Raw genomic sequence first — 16,129 nt, forward strand, 5'->3', positions numbered from 1 at the left:
TTACGTGTTGCTCCCCAACAGCTCACCAGTACATTACCTCCTCACTGCTGACGACCTTCTAAGATGGAAAATGGTACCTTTCACCAACACAGTACTTGCCAAGCCGAGCCAAGTAGTTCAGCTTCAGTGACAATGCCAGTCAGGCAATTAAGCTACCTTTGAGCGCACCAGCTGGCTGCTCAGAGCAGCAAGGCACTGTTAGCAGACAATAATGCTTCATGGATTTAGAGTATCGTCCCTCAGAGACATTTCTAAAATGCTTCAGTATGTGACTAAGTTAAGATTTCAACAAAATGACTGCAACCAAAAAACAAACTAAAATGTACTTACAACAAGAACCAAAAAAAAAAAAAGCTTGCATTACAGACTGGTTTGTTTTGTGGGCTGTTCAAAGCAGTAAGGTCAGTGTAAGTAGCCTGAAATTAAAACTAGTTTCAGCCTGAAAACAGATGCCAGCATAGACTGACACTGACAGAAGAGCAGCAGTAAGATTCTGAACTTTTACCCAAAAGAAAGTCTCAAGTACAAAAGCCACAATATCAAGATACAGAATGGACATCAAAACAGATTTCAAATGTGCTTAGTGGGATGTAAAAATCTCAGTCCCCGCTCCCTGAATAGCTAGATGGAATGGAAGAGTTAGGCTGCACCCTGTTATTTTTTTCCTTTCTGGTTTATAAAAACAGCTCAAAGGTTTTTCCTATTGAGAAACTCAGATCATTATTTTTCCCACTGGATGACAGACAACCATAAAACTAGCCACTTCATTATTGATAAGAAGTAAGCTGAAAGGAACGAGAAGCAGTTTTTAAAGTGTCTCATATAAATCAATCAGTCTAAAAAACAACTGGAAATAGTCTCATTGAAAGTGAATGAAAAACCTCTTCAGTCAGAAAGTTCCAATACATAACTTTCTTTCCCCGTCCTCAAGATTGTCCTGTGGAATTTGTCTACGAGACTTAAAAATGAGATTTCTGAAGTACAGATGTGAAAAAAGTATAAAGTGAAAACTGCTGAAAAATACTTCTCAAGGTACCCTCCTGCATAAAATTAGCGACAGGTCAGTCTCAAAGTCTTTCTGTCCATTTTAGCAATTCCCCCTGCCCCAAAATGATTTATTTCAAGCGAGACAATTTAACACAGGCTCATGGAAATGTTGGGGTGGGGGGATTACACTGCTACTAGTTCGTCTTTCATGACCCTAGTCTTCAACATACGTAACAGAGTAAGCAGCAGTGAGATTTCACGGCACTACTTCCCTGAAAGTACCCTGCTTAATGCCAGAGCTGCTCAAGGATCAATTATCAGTGTGTACAACGTAGAAGCCCATTCGAAGTGAATATTAAGAGGCAAGCAGGTCATCTTCCACACCACCAAGAGGCTGGTTCTGAAGCAATAATTATTTTTCCCAAAGTTTTCCAGTGTGGTCTTTGTATTTGTGGTGCCTTGACAATGAAAAGATGGTCCATAAAGAGCCTGATGTTTTTCCAGCTTGACACACACAAAAAAACCCACACAAAAATGAGGACAAACAGAAACAACATTCGGAGGTTCAAGGATGAGCCTAGTCCTGACTTGGCTCTGGCAGAAAACTGCTGTGAAAATATTAGCTAAGGCAGCTGTGCATTTTCTTCAAAGAGGTTGTGTAGTCTCTTAAAAAAGGTCAAGAACATTATTGCTGCCTCTCCTGCACCCTCAAATGCCATTTTCTCATGTTGTGGAAACCTCCCCATAGATACACTTCTCATACACACAGCAAAACTACTTACACTAAGCTGACAGGGGATTCTTTTCTACACACAAACAGCCATCATATCTTTAATGACCTGCTACGTGTCCCTCCAAGAAAAGAGAGGGTATTGCTTAATGATACATGAGCACATGAGACATTAAAAACCCTTTAAGACAGACTTGAGTTGGCATGAAACCTGATCGTCCCCAAGAGAACTGCTAAAAGTCTCTAAAGAATATCTTCAAAGACACATGTTTGATGGTCATTGTCAAGCTCTTGTGGAAAAAGCCAGCAGGTTTAGCCAGATTTTTCCACATCATCTTCTGGCATTTTGAAGTGCTCAGTATTAAGCCAAGAACAGAGATGCCAAGTTGTTTTTTTTTTAAAAAAAGCAAGAAAATGGGGGTTGGGGGGTGTCAGCTTTCTATTCCTTTTCACTGGAGTGCCAGGAAAATCAAGTCTTTAGGAAGACAGACCTAAGATTTAGCAACAGTCCTTCGTATTATCATCCAGAACTTGATTCCATTTCTTGTCTCAACTGTAACTTAAACAGGGATCCTGGAAAATATTATGACATCAAATAAAGCATTACAAATAAGAAGTTTTCAAACTCTCTAAAAAAAAATTTTAAAAAAATCTGTTTCTTCAGAGTCTGAGAGAACAAATCCAGAAAGGGGAAGTTCCCCTGGCTCCGTGTTAACTAGGCAGTAATTTGAAATTCCCCAAGTATTCCCAGTTACTTTGTCAACTAGAACAAGTGGGCAGAGTACTCCATGCTCTGAGGACTGACATTATACAAATCCAGCTGCACCCACACTGATGTCCTCTGCCCTTTTTAAGGCCATACACTGACATTACAGGAGTAGCTCTGCCCAAAATAGAGGTGATTTAAAGTTCCGCACAAGGGCAACCAACACATAACTAAGGTAAAAATCAACAGAACGGCTGGTTATCAATAAGCCTTCAGCACCACAGGCCTCCAAGCTGCAAGTCAGAAAAAGGTCCAGGAACCAGCCTTGCAAGAGGAGTTGCAATTCTCACAATGAAGTTAGTGGAGATGGTTGGGCTCAGTGGAGTTAGTTGCACACTTCTCTAGTTCGAAAGCTTATCCTAGGCTTACAGAGCAAGGTGAAGAAACTTTCATTAGCATGAGCTGAGCAGCATCATTTCAGATCCATCCATTTGAGAAGATGACAGTGAGATTTGTTTTCTAGAAGTTTAGGATGGTTTCAACTACCACATCCACACTTAAGTTTCTCTTGTCAATGTCTGACATCATACGCTCCAGTTCTCAAATACTCAAGTGAGTCATTCAGCAAACAGAATAACTCCACAGAATATTGTCAAATATGCAAAATAGGAGGGAGGAAACAGTTAGCAGAGTCATGTAGTTAGGTGTTACCACTGATGTAGCTATGAGAAGCTATTTGAATGGGTTGAAGTTAAATATTGTTATTCAAATATTTATTTGAAATATTTATTTTATTAATATTTACCCAGCCCCCTGAGTTGGAAGACAAGGAGCAGAATGAAGACCCATAATCCACGGGGACATGGTTAGCGACCTGCTACACTTAGACACACACAAGTCTATGGAGCTGGATAGGATCCACCCAAGGGTAGGGAGGGAGCTGGAGGAAGTGCTCACCAAGCCATTTTCCATCATTTACCAGCAGTCCTGGCTGACCAGGGAGGTCCCAGCTGACTGGAAGTTTGCAAATGTGGCATCCATCCACAAGAAGAGTCAGAAGGAGGATCCAGGGGAGAAGGTTATGGAGCAGATTGTCTTGAATGCCATCACACAGCACGTACAGGACAACCAGAGACTTGCGCCCAGTCAGCAGGGGTTTATGACTGGTAGGTCCTGCTTGACCAACCTGATCTCCTTCTATGACAAGGTGACCTGCTTAGTGGATGAGGGAGAGGCTGTGGATGTTGTCTACGTAGACTTTAGTAAAGCCTTTAACACCATTTCCCACAGCATTCTCCTGGCGAACCTGGGTGCTCATGGCTTGGATGGGCACACTCTTCACTGGGTGAACAGCTGGCTGGCTGGCCAGGCCCAAAGAGTTGTGGGGAACAGAGTTCAACCCACTTGGCAGCCAGTCACGAGTAGTGTTCCCCAGGCTCAGTACTTGGGCCAGATCTGTTTAATATCTTTATCAATGATCTGGAGGAGGGGATGGAGTGCACCCTCCGTCAGTTCGCAGGCGACACCGAGCTGGTTAGGGGTGTTGATCTGCGTGAGGAAAGGAAGGCTCTGCAGAGGGACCTGGACAGGCTGGATCGATGGGCTGAGGCCAATGCCACGAGGTTCAACAAGGCCAAGTGCCGGGTCCTGCCCTTGGGTCACACCAACCCCACGCAGCGCTGCAGGCTGGGGAGGAGTGGCTGGAAAGCTGCCCAGAGGAAAAGGAGCTGGGGGTGCTGGTCAACAGCCGGCTGGACATGAGCCAGCAGTGTGCCCAGGTGGCCAAGAAGGCCAACAGCCTCCTGGCCTGTATCAGCAATGGTGTGGCCAGCAGGAGCAGGGAGGTGATCGTGCCCCTGTACTCGGCACTGGTGAGGCCGCCCCTCAAATGCTGGGTGCAGTTTTGGGCCCCTCCCTGCAAGAAGGACATTGAGGTGCTGGAGCGTGTCCAGAGAAGGGCAGAAAAGGTGGGGAAGGGTCTGGAGAATAGGTCTGGTGAGGAGTGGCTGAGGGAACCGGGGTTGTTCAGTCTGGAGAAGAGGAGGCTGAGGGGAGACCTTATCACTCTCTACAGCAATAAGAGGAGGTCGGTCTCTCATCCCAAGTAACAAGCAATAGGATGAGAGGAAACAGCCTCAAGTTGTGCCAGGGGAGGTTTAGATTGAACATTAGGAAAAATTTCTTCACTGAAAGGGTTGTCAAGCATTGGAACAGGCTGCCCAGGGAAGTGGTTGAGTTACCATCCCTGGAGATACTTAAAAGCCGTGTAGATGTGGCACTTCGGGACATGGTTTAGTGGTGTATTTGGCAGTGCTAGGTTAATGGTTGGCCTCTATGATCTTAAAGGTCTTTTCCAACCCAAATTATCCTATGATATGTCTTAATTCACAAGTGGAAAGCTTAGGAGGTAACAAGGGAAAGGACATTACAAGAAGACAGCTCTTTATGTTGCCTTTTAGGGTAAAGAAATTGGGGCACTCACCTCCACTAAGTAACTTCATCACCAGCCAAAGCTCATCTTTCACCACGAACGATGTGTAGTAAGATACAATGTTGGGGTGATGGCACTGACTCATGGCTTGAATTTCTTTCTGTAGAGAAAAAGAAAGCATTAGCAGTTGGACCCAGTGAATATTATTCCTCAGGCACAGAAGTTACCTTCCTCAAGACAGTGTTCAAAGAGCGTGAAGAGAAAAAGGATACCTAGAAGATAAATGTAGAAAATGCAGAAATACTCTTTAACAATCAACTTTCATCGTACTAGGGCCCAAAGTTATTTTAGGGTGCTTCTCCTGTCTGTCTAAAAGGAAGAAAAAGTTGACCAAAACCCCTTGGCAAAAGCAACGAAGCGGTCAACCAAAACACCTGCATGCAGCTACAACAGAACGTTCCTGAAAATTCACACCAGTTTGTTACCCAAGAAGTTCTTGCTGACTCCTTCTTTCAGTGCAACTTTTCACAACAGATTCTTCATCTGTTGAAGACTATCATTTGGATGAGAAAGGGAAATATTTGCCCTTGGGGGAAAAAAAAAAAAAGGCCTCTTATTCCTAACGTTTCTTCCCAGCAGGAAAGCAGATGGCTTAGCTCAATCAGGTGGAAGGCACAAAGGACAGCAATATCTTTTGTCACAATGGAAGAAGGAGGAAACCAGTTGGAGATTAGAAAGTCTTTAGCCATACAGTATGAAATATCTCAGATAGAAATTGTTTGAGTTTTGACCGTGCTTACTCTTACAATTTGGTTATGGGTTGAGGTGTTCCAGGGTATGGTGGGGACACCACCACAGAAAGCGCTGACTGACTTCTCATTATGCAAGCACAAATCACCAGTTTGGCCTTGCAGTTTCTTGACTGTCCATAGACAAAAGCCATTCATTAAGCCAAGCCTGGCACCCTGCACAACACCCAGCTGGGCCTTTGTGCTTCAGCCAAGCTGGTAGCTTCAGCCAAGCCTCCCAACCTGTCAAGTTGTACCCTCCAGCATCACCCACACCACACACTCATCCGCTGATATCCTGAACTTCTGGTCTCAACCAAGACATTCCTCCACTGAACTGGTGGATGACAATTTTTAAAGGCTTAACCACTGCTGTCAGCCTCCTCCCCATGACATAGACTCAGCTGAGCACCACAATCCTCAACACACTCACAGAGGAGGAGGAGAGCAAGGGCTGTTCACACACTGATCCTTTCCTTCCTCTAAGCACAAGACCTCCCTGATATCAAAGTACAAGAGAAAGCTTTGAGAAGGATTTACCCACATCTAGGACACCCCATGGATGCAGCATATTCTTCCCCTGCTCATGTACAAAGCTCTGCTGGTGACCGAGTATAGCGTAAAGGCACATTGCCTCCCTCTTGGCAAGGGTTTAGCTAGCAATCACAGCTACAAAGAAACATGTTAATGTTGATTTATCTACCTCAATACTGCTTTTCAGGGAGTAGGTGCATTTGAGGAATCAAACTCAATTGGTTCCCCTTTCTGCTTCCCGAGAAGAGGCACCAACTTTCCAGGAAATTCCAATAAGCAGATTAAAGAAGAACCCTTCCAAACAGGAAAGGATGTTTGAAGAGTGGGGAGTAAGCCATTCATCTCAGTGTAGCACACTCGTTGACTGAAAACCACTCTGTGAAAATAAATATAGCCTGAAACAATATCCTCTGCTTACTCTGACAGCTCCAGCCCCCTTCCTTGCTAACACTCACTTCTCTCAAGCTATTTTTCAAAAAGGAAATAAATCAGCACCTCTGGAGTTTTCTAATGCCTCTTAGTTAGGTTTCTTCACAATGCAAGAAAACTCCTTGACAAAGCTGGCAACAACAACAAAAAAAAAATGTTCTTTTTACTTCCCTGCTTCAAACTTCTACCAGTGGATGGATGGGAACTGGGGCCCTGGATAATACAGGTCAGACTCAGCAACTGGTTTGTGCCCTGACATACTCCTTGCACAAAACCTGGCAGCTGGTTGAGCAGCTCTGGCCTGCTGTCTAAACAGAAGTGCAGCAGTTTTGATTCATGCAACCTTTCCAAAACTCATTGAGCTCGGAGTTTTGAACTCATTTGCTTACCCTAGGATTATTTTGGAGTTGCCCAGAGCACTGGACTGAACCTCTAGTTAAGGGATCCATAAGCCTGACACAATTTTGGTCCCTGAGCCTGAAATTAGCATTCAGCCTAAAGCTTTAAAGATTTTTTTTTTTTCCTTTTAAATATGCAAGCAAATCCAGGTGCCTAACTTCATGTCTCTGACAATTAGAAAAGCCACACAGGCACAAGTGGAATCAGAGGAAACACAGGGGGAAAGAAGCAAGCAGGATGACTGGTCAATCATCCCATCGGCCAGACCCAGCCCCAAATCCACCTCTCTCCGAAATGATCTAGAGGAGCTGGTTCTATCTTTGCTTAGCTAGATCACTCAAACTATTTTGAAACAGCTTCCTGGGAAATCAAGAGATTAGTACAAGAAATATACACAAACATTGCATATTTTATATATCCCACTGGAATTCAGGAGCTAGGGAGACAAAGCCTGGACCAAGTTTACTGAAGAGCCTAGACCTGGATCAGATCTTTGCCATTCAGGCAGCTCTGTCCTACAGTATTTTGCAGGCACTCCATGACACTTAGTGACTATTTTATTATTTTCCAAGAACTTCCTCTCTCATTCACTACCACAGTTTGCTCCCCAGGCTGGGAATCAGAGGTTTTTTTTTAAAAAAAAAAAAGCTCAACTCTGTCATGTGCTTTGGTGCACAAAGAGGGAAAATAAATAATCACAAACCTGATCTATGCAATTAAACACCTCCATCAGCTACTGGATGTGCAACACAGGCAGATTAAGCCATTTCTCACACAGTGTAAAACAGACCTGAATAATTAATTGCATCATAGCCCATGATTTCAGTGGTTTTGCATTACTGCCAGTAAGAAAGAGCAGCAGGCAGGCAGACTTTCCCTCTTACCCCATTTTCAGTAGTTTTTCTAGGCTAATCTCACACCGGCTACATCAAAGCTTCATTTCTCTTCGCTCCCACAGAGGGTACCAACGTCCTGGAGGCTCCACGCATACAATTGTTTTAACTGATCACGGCAAATCACAGCAGGCTTTGTGGTTAAAAAGCTTCCTCGAGTAATTGAAAGCAAGCCAATTCTGTTATACATTCAACAGCCTGTGCTGTGCAAATGCAAGGGCTGAGGAGCTGTAGTTAAGGCAGGAATCCTAGTCAAGGATCACCAGGGGAGCTCTACTCAAAAGCACACTTAGAGAAAAAGGAAGCAGGAGAGGATAAAATGCAGCAACAGCCCTTCTGTGTGTAGTAAGAGCAGCATTAATACTATTTCCAAAGTTTTTCGGAGAGTTTGCTGCTCTTCAAACATGACAAAGTCACAGTAGGCAAAGATTTCCTCTCCCTACCTCCTCCCTAACAAGACTGCCATTCCTAAATTACACAAAGAAGAAATAACCTAGTTACAACTCTGCTCCCTTCATTTTCACTAGCATTGAAACTATATTGGAAGACACCTAATAAAAATCTCAGGGATTTCTACACCTCTGTAACAATGTCAGTGCTAAACATCAGAATTTATTTGGGCTGCTATATACAAGTTTTAAGCCGGCAACGTTGCTTTATTGCCAAGTCATGGGTCACTCGATACAGACCCCTCAAACCATTCGCAGATCCAGCGGATGGTAGACAGCTCTTCCAGCCAGTTGCTTACGCACTGACACCCTCACACTAGATGGCTTCAGTTACGAGACACAGCCTTGCTGCCAATTCCCCATCTCAGGATCCATAAATTACACTGCCTTCTGCTCAGCTACGGAGAATGAATTACCGATAAAAACATGTCTAGACACAGACAACAGTTTGGAGATGGTTACGTGCTCACCCTGGGCCAGATATTAAAAAATATCTGTACTGTCAAATACCAAAAGCAGATAGACTGGGATTAGCTATAAAGGCCTCCATGTCTTCCATTAAAGGTTCTGATGAATGTTTTCAGTACTTCTGTGGGCAATAAAAGCAGCATTTCAAGGCTTGCACAACACCAACAAAACTACTGCAAAGTATCATTTGGAATAGTAATAAACCTATTCGTCTCCTGTAAGTCAGACATACTTCTGGAGATCTGTTTTGGTATTGCCCACTGACATACAACTGAATGCGAGTTAACAGCAGCAGAGATACGAAGCAGGTCAGGCTGTATTTAAGCTGTTAGCTGAACTTTCTAACTGCTATTTTCTGTTCACATCATCACCCTTCTACTCTGTGTTTATCTGCCCCTGAGGCATGTTTCAAAGACACTTGCTCTCAAATACAAGGATGAAAATCGTGCTTTATTTAGTTTTACTTCCTACACATTTACACAAACTCAAGAGATACAACACAGCAGCAGTATGGTTTTATGTGGCTACCTGCAACTTCAGAGGAATCTGGAAAGCTATCTACTTGGCTACACTAATCATACACCACATCACAATCATAAGAGAACTGGGGAGGGAAAGCACGCCCAGGGGAGAATCGAAGCAGGTCAGATGCAATCTCCCCCTTGAACACACCAATGCTTTAACTATGGCTGGCAAAGAACTTCTCAGCTATCTCAAGGTATAAGGCATTAAAGCTCTTCTTCATCCTTTTAAAGCAAGGTTTAGAGCTCTAGTCCTACAGGCAGCCATAACCATTCAAATTTTGCTCCAAGTGAAATTCTAATGGTTTAGCTAAAAGGTTGTAAAATTGAAAACATTAATTCATTCCCCTTTTTAAACATCAGCATAACGCCCCCCCACACACATGTTCTTCTACCACAATCAACTTAAATGTTTTTTGAAGAAGATGAGGAAAGAGCACAAAGCTCAAAATCAGAGATTCTGACCCAACTTCCACCTCTGGATTATCCAGTTCAACTCCTTACCTCAACATGTAGCTACAGGAGACACAATGACAATTACAAAGGGGTTAGATTAGCCCATCCAGAGCAACACTGGAAAAGAAACAATTCTGAAAAGGATAAAAAGTCTTCATCCAGAAATTAATCTCAGATGATGGGAACAAACCACCCCGTGGCAAGTGACTCAGCAGTTGTCCGTTTCAATGGCTATTCTTCAGCATCATTCAGTGGTCACACCCTCTTTCAGGGTCTGCAGTAGCAGTGACAAAGTACTGAAAGATGATGATGTTCAAAACTTACGGTGTAGCAATTCATGCACACCCATTTTTTATTGGTTTCAGCCACAAAGCCAACGGGCAAGTGACTGACACATCTCACAGATACAAGCGAAGCCAGCTTTACCCACTTTGCCAACTAACATATCACTGACCCTTACAGTTCAGATCAATACTCAGTGTTTACAGCTCAACAATGCCCTAAATTTGTGATTAGTCCACACAGTCAACTACATACTCTCTAAAGTTATTTACATGCACCATCTAATGCTCATCCAGTCCCAGTGAAGGAAGACATTCTACATTCAGGATTTTACCCACCATTAATCCTGATGTTCATACTGATGTTTCAACTTCAACAAACAAAAAAAGATACTTCAACCAGCACAGTAATCAAGATTTTTGTTGTTGCTGCTTTGAGAAACAATACAACCAAGCTGTACCCAGCTTAGGTTTAAGTCTTCTGTAAAGCTGCAATCTCATCATGTGAGAAACACGTAACGTTGCATATCGAATAACCATGCAGAAGCCACATATGATACACCAGACTTTCTGGCACTGACACTTGAGGACTTTTTCCCCCTGGAGCAAGTGTAAAGGTCCTCAGGACTGGAAATGGAATTATAATGGCAAGCTCCATAAAATGACAGGCATGGATGAAACATCTGTACTACTTCTACAGCGGTCTGCTGCTTTGTTCCAAACAACCTCATAGTCTGGTTAATCCACTTGTAGGAACTGCTCTGCCAGATCAAAGACAGTTCAATATCCTGTCCAAGGCTTCAAGAGAAGGTGTAAAACCCTATAACAAGCAGTTACACGGTTATCTGCCCAGAGGGAAGACTTCTGACTAAGCCTGGGCAGTTAACAGTTGGCTTATGCTTTAAAACAGGGCAGTTCATAATCCTTTTTTTAAATCCTATCTAATTTAACCTTCTCAACTACAGGTTGATTTATTTAATCTCACACAATGTTTGATCTCCATGTTATTGGCAGCAAGCTCCCCAGGTTAATTCCATGGAATTCAAAAGGATGTTTCTTTTTATTGCAGTTAAACTTGTTCCCTTGGCTTCCTTAAGGGTCCTCTGACCGTAACAGTGGAAGAGCAGTACCTTCATTTCACTCCTGTTGTATGTAGACCTGTCAGGCCCAGTCATATCAGTCTCTGGACTAAGAAGAGTTTGGAGTTTCTTCCTAGGAGCAGCAAAGCCATATCTTCCGTGCTCCTTCCTGAACCTGTCTCCTGGTGACTCACCCTAGGAACTAAATAGGCAGCAATTCCCCCCAAGCTGGGAAAGCCCAATGTGAAATACCCCATAGCCTATGTTCCCCTCTGCCATTCAACATTCCTGCTAACTGCTGAGCTCACAACCCACATCATCTACTCAAAGCATAGAGGGAAAAAAAACATCTGGAGGAAAGAAAGCTAACTCAGCTGACACACCACTGCGTTTCAAGCACTGCAACCAGCATCCCACAAAGGAAAGGAGAGGTAAGAGTAAAACACAGCAGTGACCAGTGTCCAGCTGTGAGAAGCACCACGTGAGCAGACTGTTTTCAAACACACACCAAATGCTGCGTAAGTTTAACTGCTGTGTGTCACAAAATAAGAAGTGGAACTTGGTAACAAATTGAAAAGTCCAAGACCAGTTTTAGACAACGCTGCGCTTGACCACCTCCCCTTACAGTCCACTCCCAGTCACACTGGTTGAGAAAGAATCATAAACTATATTGCACTTCCCTTCCAGCTGAACCCCACGGGCAGTCTAGGAATGATCTGGAGCATTCAAAAACATACAGGGAAAAAAGATAAAAATCAAGCACTGTATAAATTCCTGCCTAACAACATCTAATTCAGTAGCTGGGCTAGAAAGAGCCACTCTCTAGTCCTGCTTGTCTACGTTCTTCACAGCAACGAGCACTTCTGATGAAGAGCTGGATGCCCTCAACTTGGTTTCCTCATGACGCAACCAAATTGGTCCTTCCTGTATTTCTGTACCCTGTAGCAGCAATAAATTAATCCCTGCAGCAGCAATAAATTAATCCGTTCATTAACCTAGAATGTCGTGCAGTGTTTGCAAAGTACGCAGGTTATCCCTGACCACCCACACAGCTCAAGTGTACGTTGAGATACAAGGAGCAAGATCAATACCTTAAGCGAGCCAAGTCACACCACTTAATCACCCTAAGCGGGGCATCTCCACGAGCTAGGCGGTGGTCCCAGATTCCCTGGCCTCTGGGCACCTGCTGCTCTAGCAGCTTAAAGGAAGCTCAAGGCCACTCATTCATTCAGCTAGCGAGAGCTGCTCACTGTGCATTTCCTAACCCACTGCAAAGTAACCTTCCCCTTCTTCTCCATCCCAAGACATAGAAGCACCAGCCACTAAGTGGTCCAGGCATTGAAAGAGTCACAGAAGAAACAAGTCATCCTTATCGATGGCAGAACAGTTTGCCACTCTCCCTACCCTCTCCCAAGCAACATGACACTGTTTTACCCTCTTTGCTAGGCAGATTATGGAAATAAGTGAGCTTTCTTCAATACAGAAGTCTATGGGTCTGAAGCACTGTAGAGAAAAAAAAAAATTATGAAAGAATTTAAGCGGAATTTTCCCTTTTCTGTCCCATTGCCTGATGGCTGGGCAGTGCCGTCACACAAGAGCATTGTCCTGACCCCAGGCAGTACATCAGACTTTACTATAAGCTGACTACTGTGTTCAGATACCCTCAGCACAATAGAAGGATAATGGATCTAACAAAAGCCCGAGTTCATGCTTTTAACTGCACTGGAGGAGAGGAGAAAGCAACAAGGGGGCATAACACACCCCAGTATGAACTCATCATATTTCTCTTGCTTCTTAAAACCACTGTAATCTGCAAGGAATTACATTCACATTTTTTGGAAGAAAAAGAAAAACAATCCTGCAATAACAAGTAGTTGCTCAAAAAACGTAATTAAAGTGATCAGGGAAACTGCCATGAAGGGAGACTACAAGACTGAAAAGCTTGAGAATATTTAATTTGGGGAAGAAGCAAATATGGAGACAAGATAAAAAGCAGGGAAGGTAAGAGGACAGAGTAGGGAAATCAGGAACTTCCATTCTTTCAGCTCTCACACGGGGAAACAACACCCAATAAATGACAAATTCAGAACAAGCCCAAGGAAAACATGTTTTCATACAACACATCTACCTTGGTGACCGCTGCCCCAGGAAGCCGCTACAGAACCATCCTCTTCCCCACTCCAGCTCTCCATGACTTTAACTTCAAGAATATCTATAGTTGCATACACCAGCCTACAGAAGGACCCACACTAGATCTGGTCACAGAATTGGACGCTTAAGAGAGCTGACAACAGCAATTCATTGCAGTCCCACCCATAACAAGAAAAATCATTGTGAAGAACAGGTCAGTCAGAGATTTAAAGTATGCAATTAGAAGTACTTATCTAAAATTACATGCCAAGTCTCTCCATACCTTTCTGAACCCTTTTAGCTGGAATTGGCAATTACTCAAAGACTAACAATCTCGATTACTACATCATGACAATACAGTTAGGAATACAACTGAGGCAGAGTAGTATAGACAAGCCACATTAAAGACTTTAAAAGAGTACCAAGGGTTGGTATCACGACAAAAAAAGACCAGCTGTGAAAAGGGAAGAGATCTCCAACTCCTACACTAGCATGAACTATAAGAGGATTTGAGTGCAGGTCATTTGAAGAGTCCCACACGCAACCCGTCACAGGCAGGCTAAAACGTGACAGTTTGGATGGAGCCTCTCCTCTTTACAAGAGTAGATTTGCAGATACCTATAAAGATAAAACATAACGTTAGTCACTCGCTGGAAACTGGAACCGTGGTTCAAGTGACTTGCTGAAGATCATACAAGTGTAGAGCTAGCCAGGATTCCCAAATTCTGTGTCTGCTCTACTTTCTAGTTGCGATCACCAAAACAAAAGCTTGGGTTAACACTACAGAAGCTGCCAGGGTGCAAGAGGAAAGGAAGACAGGTAGGATTAAAAAAAAAAATCCTAGACAGTCGCTTTAAAAGGAAAGGTGATACAAGGCCTCATCTCATCACCTTTCCTCAACCCCTGCAGCCAATACGTACTACAGAAAGTCTGACCCAAGACAGCTCTCACCTTTAGTGGAGCGACCTCAATATTCACAGGAATGCCTACTTCTGCACAGGTTAAATGCAGGCACCTTCCACACGTGATGTGAATGTGACAGCTGCTGCACTACGGAAGCACCAGCTCACATACACAGGAAAGGAGATGACAAAGTCCATCAACATACAAGCCAGATGAGAAAAAGGGAATTTTAGTTACCACAGCTACCTGCCAGAAGATGTTTTCATTGGGAAAGTCTTGAGAAGAGGCACAGAGCAAAAGACAATCACAGAGCTACAGCTCCAAAGGACTCTACCTTCTGTCCTGAACTCAAAATTAGTGGGGGTTTCCACATGGCAGCCTGCGATACATCAGTGTTCCCTTAGCTGGCATTAGTACCAGACAGAGATTAGGAACAAGAACTAATTCATTCAGTTTTTATCTTTACAGGTGAAGGGAAAAAAAAATGTTAACGATCTGCGCGAAAGGAAAAGAAAGCGAAACCATTCCCTTAAATTCTAAAGATTCTGGAAGCACGTAGCTCTGGATCCCCCTCAAACTGAAGAGCTCTTGTGGGTCCAGCTGAGCTTCACACTTGCACATTACCTCTGTTCAAAACAAAAGGATTGTACAAAGTGCTTAGCTCTAAACAGTCTGAAGTTCTCCAACAGTTGATCTTTTTAACATTTTTTACGTACTGTCTCCCACAACCAGGACAACTGAACCGTCTCCAGTGAAATCAGCCAAACACCTTCACACCACCTCAAGGAAGGTTAAGGCACTTAGCAAACACAGAGATTAGGCTAACTGATTTACTCCGCAGACAATTTGGATGGCATACCAGGAGTTCATCCATGCTCGTCTGACACTTCTCAAGATTGATCCGTTTAATTGCCACCTTCTCCTTCTTTGGAGTGCAGAAGGCTGCCTGCACCACCGCAGTCGCTCCACTCCCTGTGGGTGAGAGAGACAGATAGTTAGCAAGACCTTACGGGACTTCAGCAGAAATGAAGGGACTTCAGCAGAAAACAGATACGAGTGCCAGCTAGTAAAGCCAGCAGAGCCAGATGAAAACCCAGTGAGGGCAACCCCGCAGGCACTCCCCACTCCAGGTCTGCGCATCTCAGTAGGTCAGCTCAGCTGCAACACCAAACCACCGGGCTAATCAAATGAAAACAAGTGGATCTTTTTGATCCCTTGCAGGGATCATTACAGCTCTGCAGACAAAAAAAACCTCCAGGCTCCAGCTTGCTTCTAACTGAGGAGCCATTTTTCTCGTGTGCTTTTAAAAGAAAGGCCACTGAGGTTACACAGACTTTTAACCTGATGTGTTCACCCAAGTGTCGAAACAAGCCACACTCTTTGCTACCAACACTAATGACATTTTTCAAATATTTTTATGTACTAATTGCTGTTCTTGTCTCTCCTCATTTTATGCAAAGACACGAGGCAGGTTTCATTCAAGCCTGTTCAGCTCCACTTCTCACATAGTAGCACAGTGACTCAGTGGCCGGGTTGAAAACCACAGCCAGAGAACGTTTAAATTCCTATAGGGAAAAAATATCACATTTTAGTGTACAGTTGTTCAAACCCCTAGAAGTAGGGATAAGAGTTCTGGATTTAAAGTGCTCAGCAATATCATATCCTTTGACATCAAAAGGATGGCCTTCAGAAACAGTTGCAACATTCACATCTCATCAACAGGACACCTTGCTTCACTTTCTAGCTTCACCTTGGTTCCCCGCATTTACACACCTCACTGGAAAGGAATAAATTCAAATTAATAGAAATGGGGGTAGGACAGGTGGAAAATAGCCCAAGAGCTTCCTATTGCCAATATCTAAAAAAAAAAATGTTATTGAAAGTAAACGCACAGCTATTTTGTTCACTATCCCAGGCATAACTCTTGAGCCCATTTGGGCTGATG

General features: G+C 43.5%; 1 protein-coding gene across 4 annotated transcripts in view; it reads right to left on the minus strand.

Moving 5' to 3' along the window:
- Positions 1-16,129, minus strand: part of OXSR1 (oxidative stress responsive kinase 1) — a 93,175-nt gene that overhangs the window by 58,639 nt on the left and 18,407 nt on the right. For all 4 annotated transcript variants that reach the window (XM_086467383.1, XM_086467382.1, XM_086467384.1 and 1 more), the window contains exons 2-3: positions 15,044-15,156; positions 4,906-5,014 (exon numbers count right to left, since the gene is read on the minus strand). In XM_086467383.1, coding sequence (XP_086323509.1) covers positions 4,906-5,014; positions 15,044-15,156 — 222 coding nt within the window. The remainder of the gene's footprint in view (positions 1-4,905; positions 5,015-15,043; positions 15,157-16,129) is intronic.

This window comes from Leptosomus discolor, chromosome 6, assembly GCF_034619465.1.
Source record: "Leptosomus discolor isolate bLepDis1 chromosome 6, bLepDis1.hap2, whole genome shotgun sequence".
In the NCBI taxonomy this organism is placed as follows: Eukaryota; Metazoa; Chordata; class Aves; order Leptosomiformes; family Leptosomidae; genus Leptosomus; species Leptosomus discolor.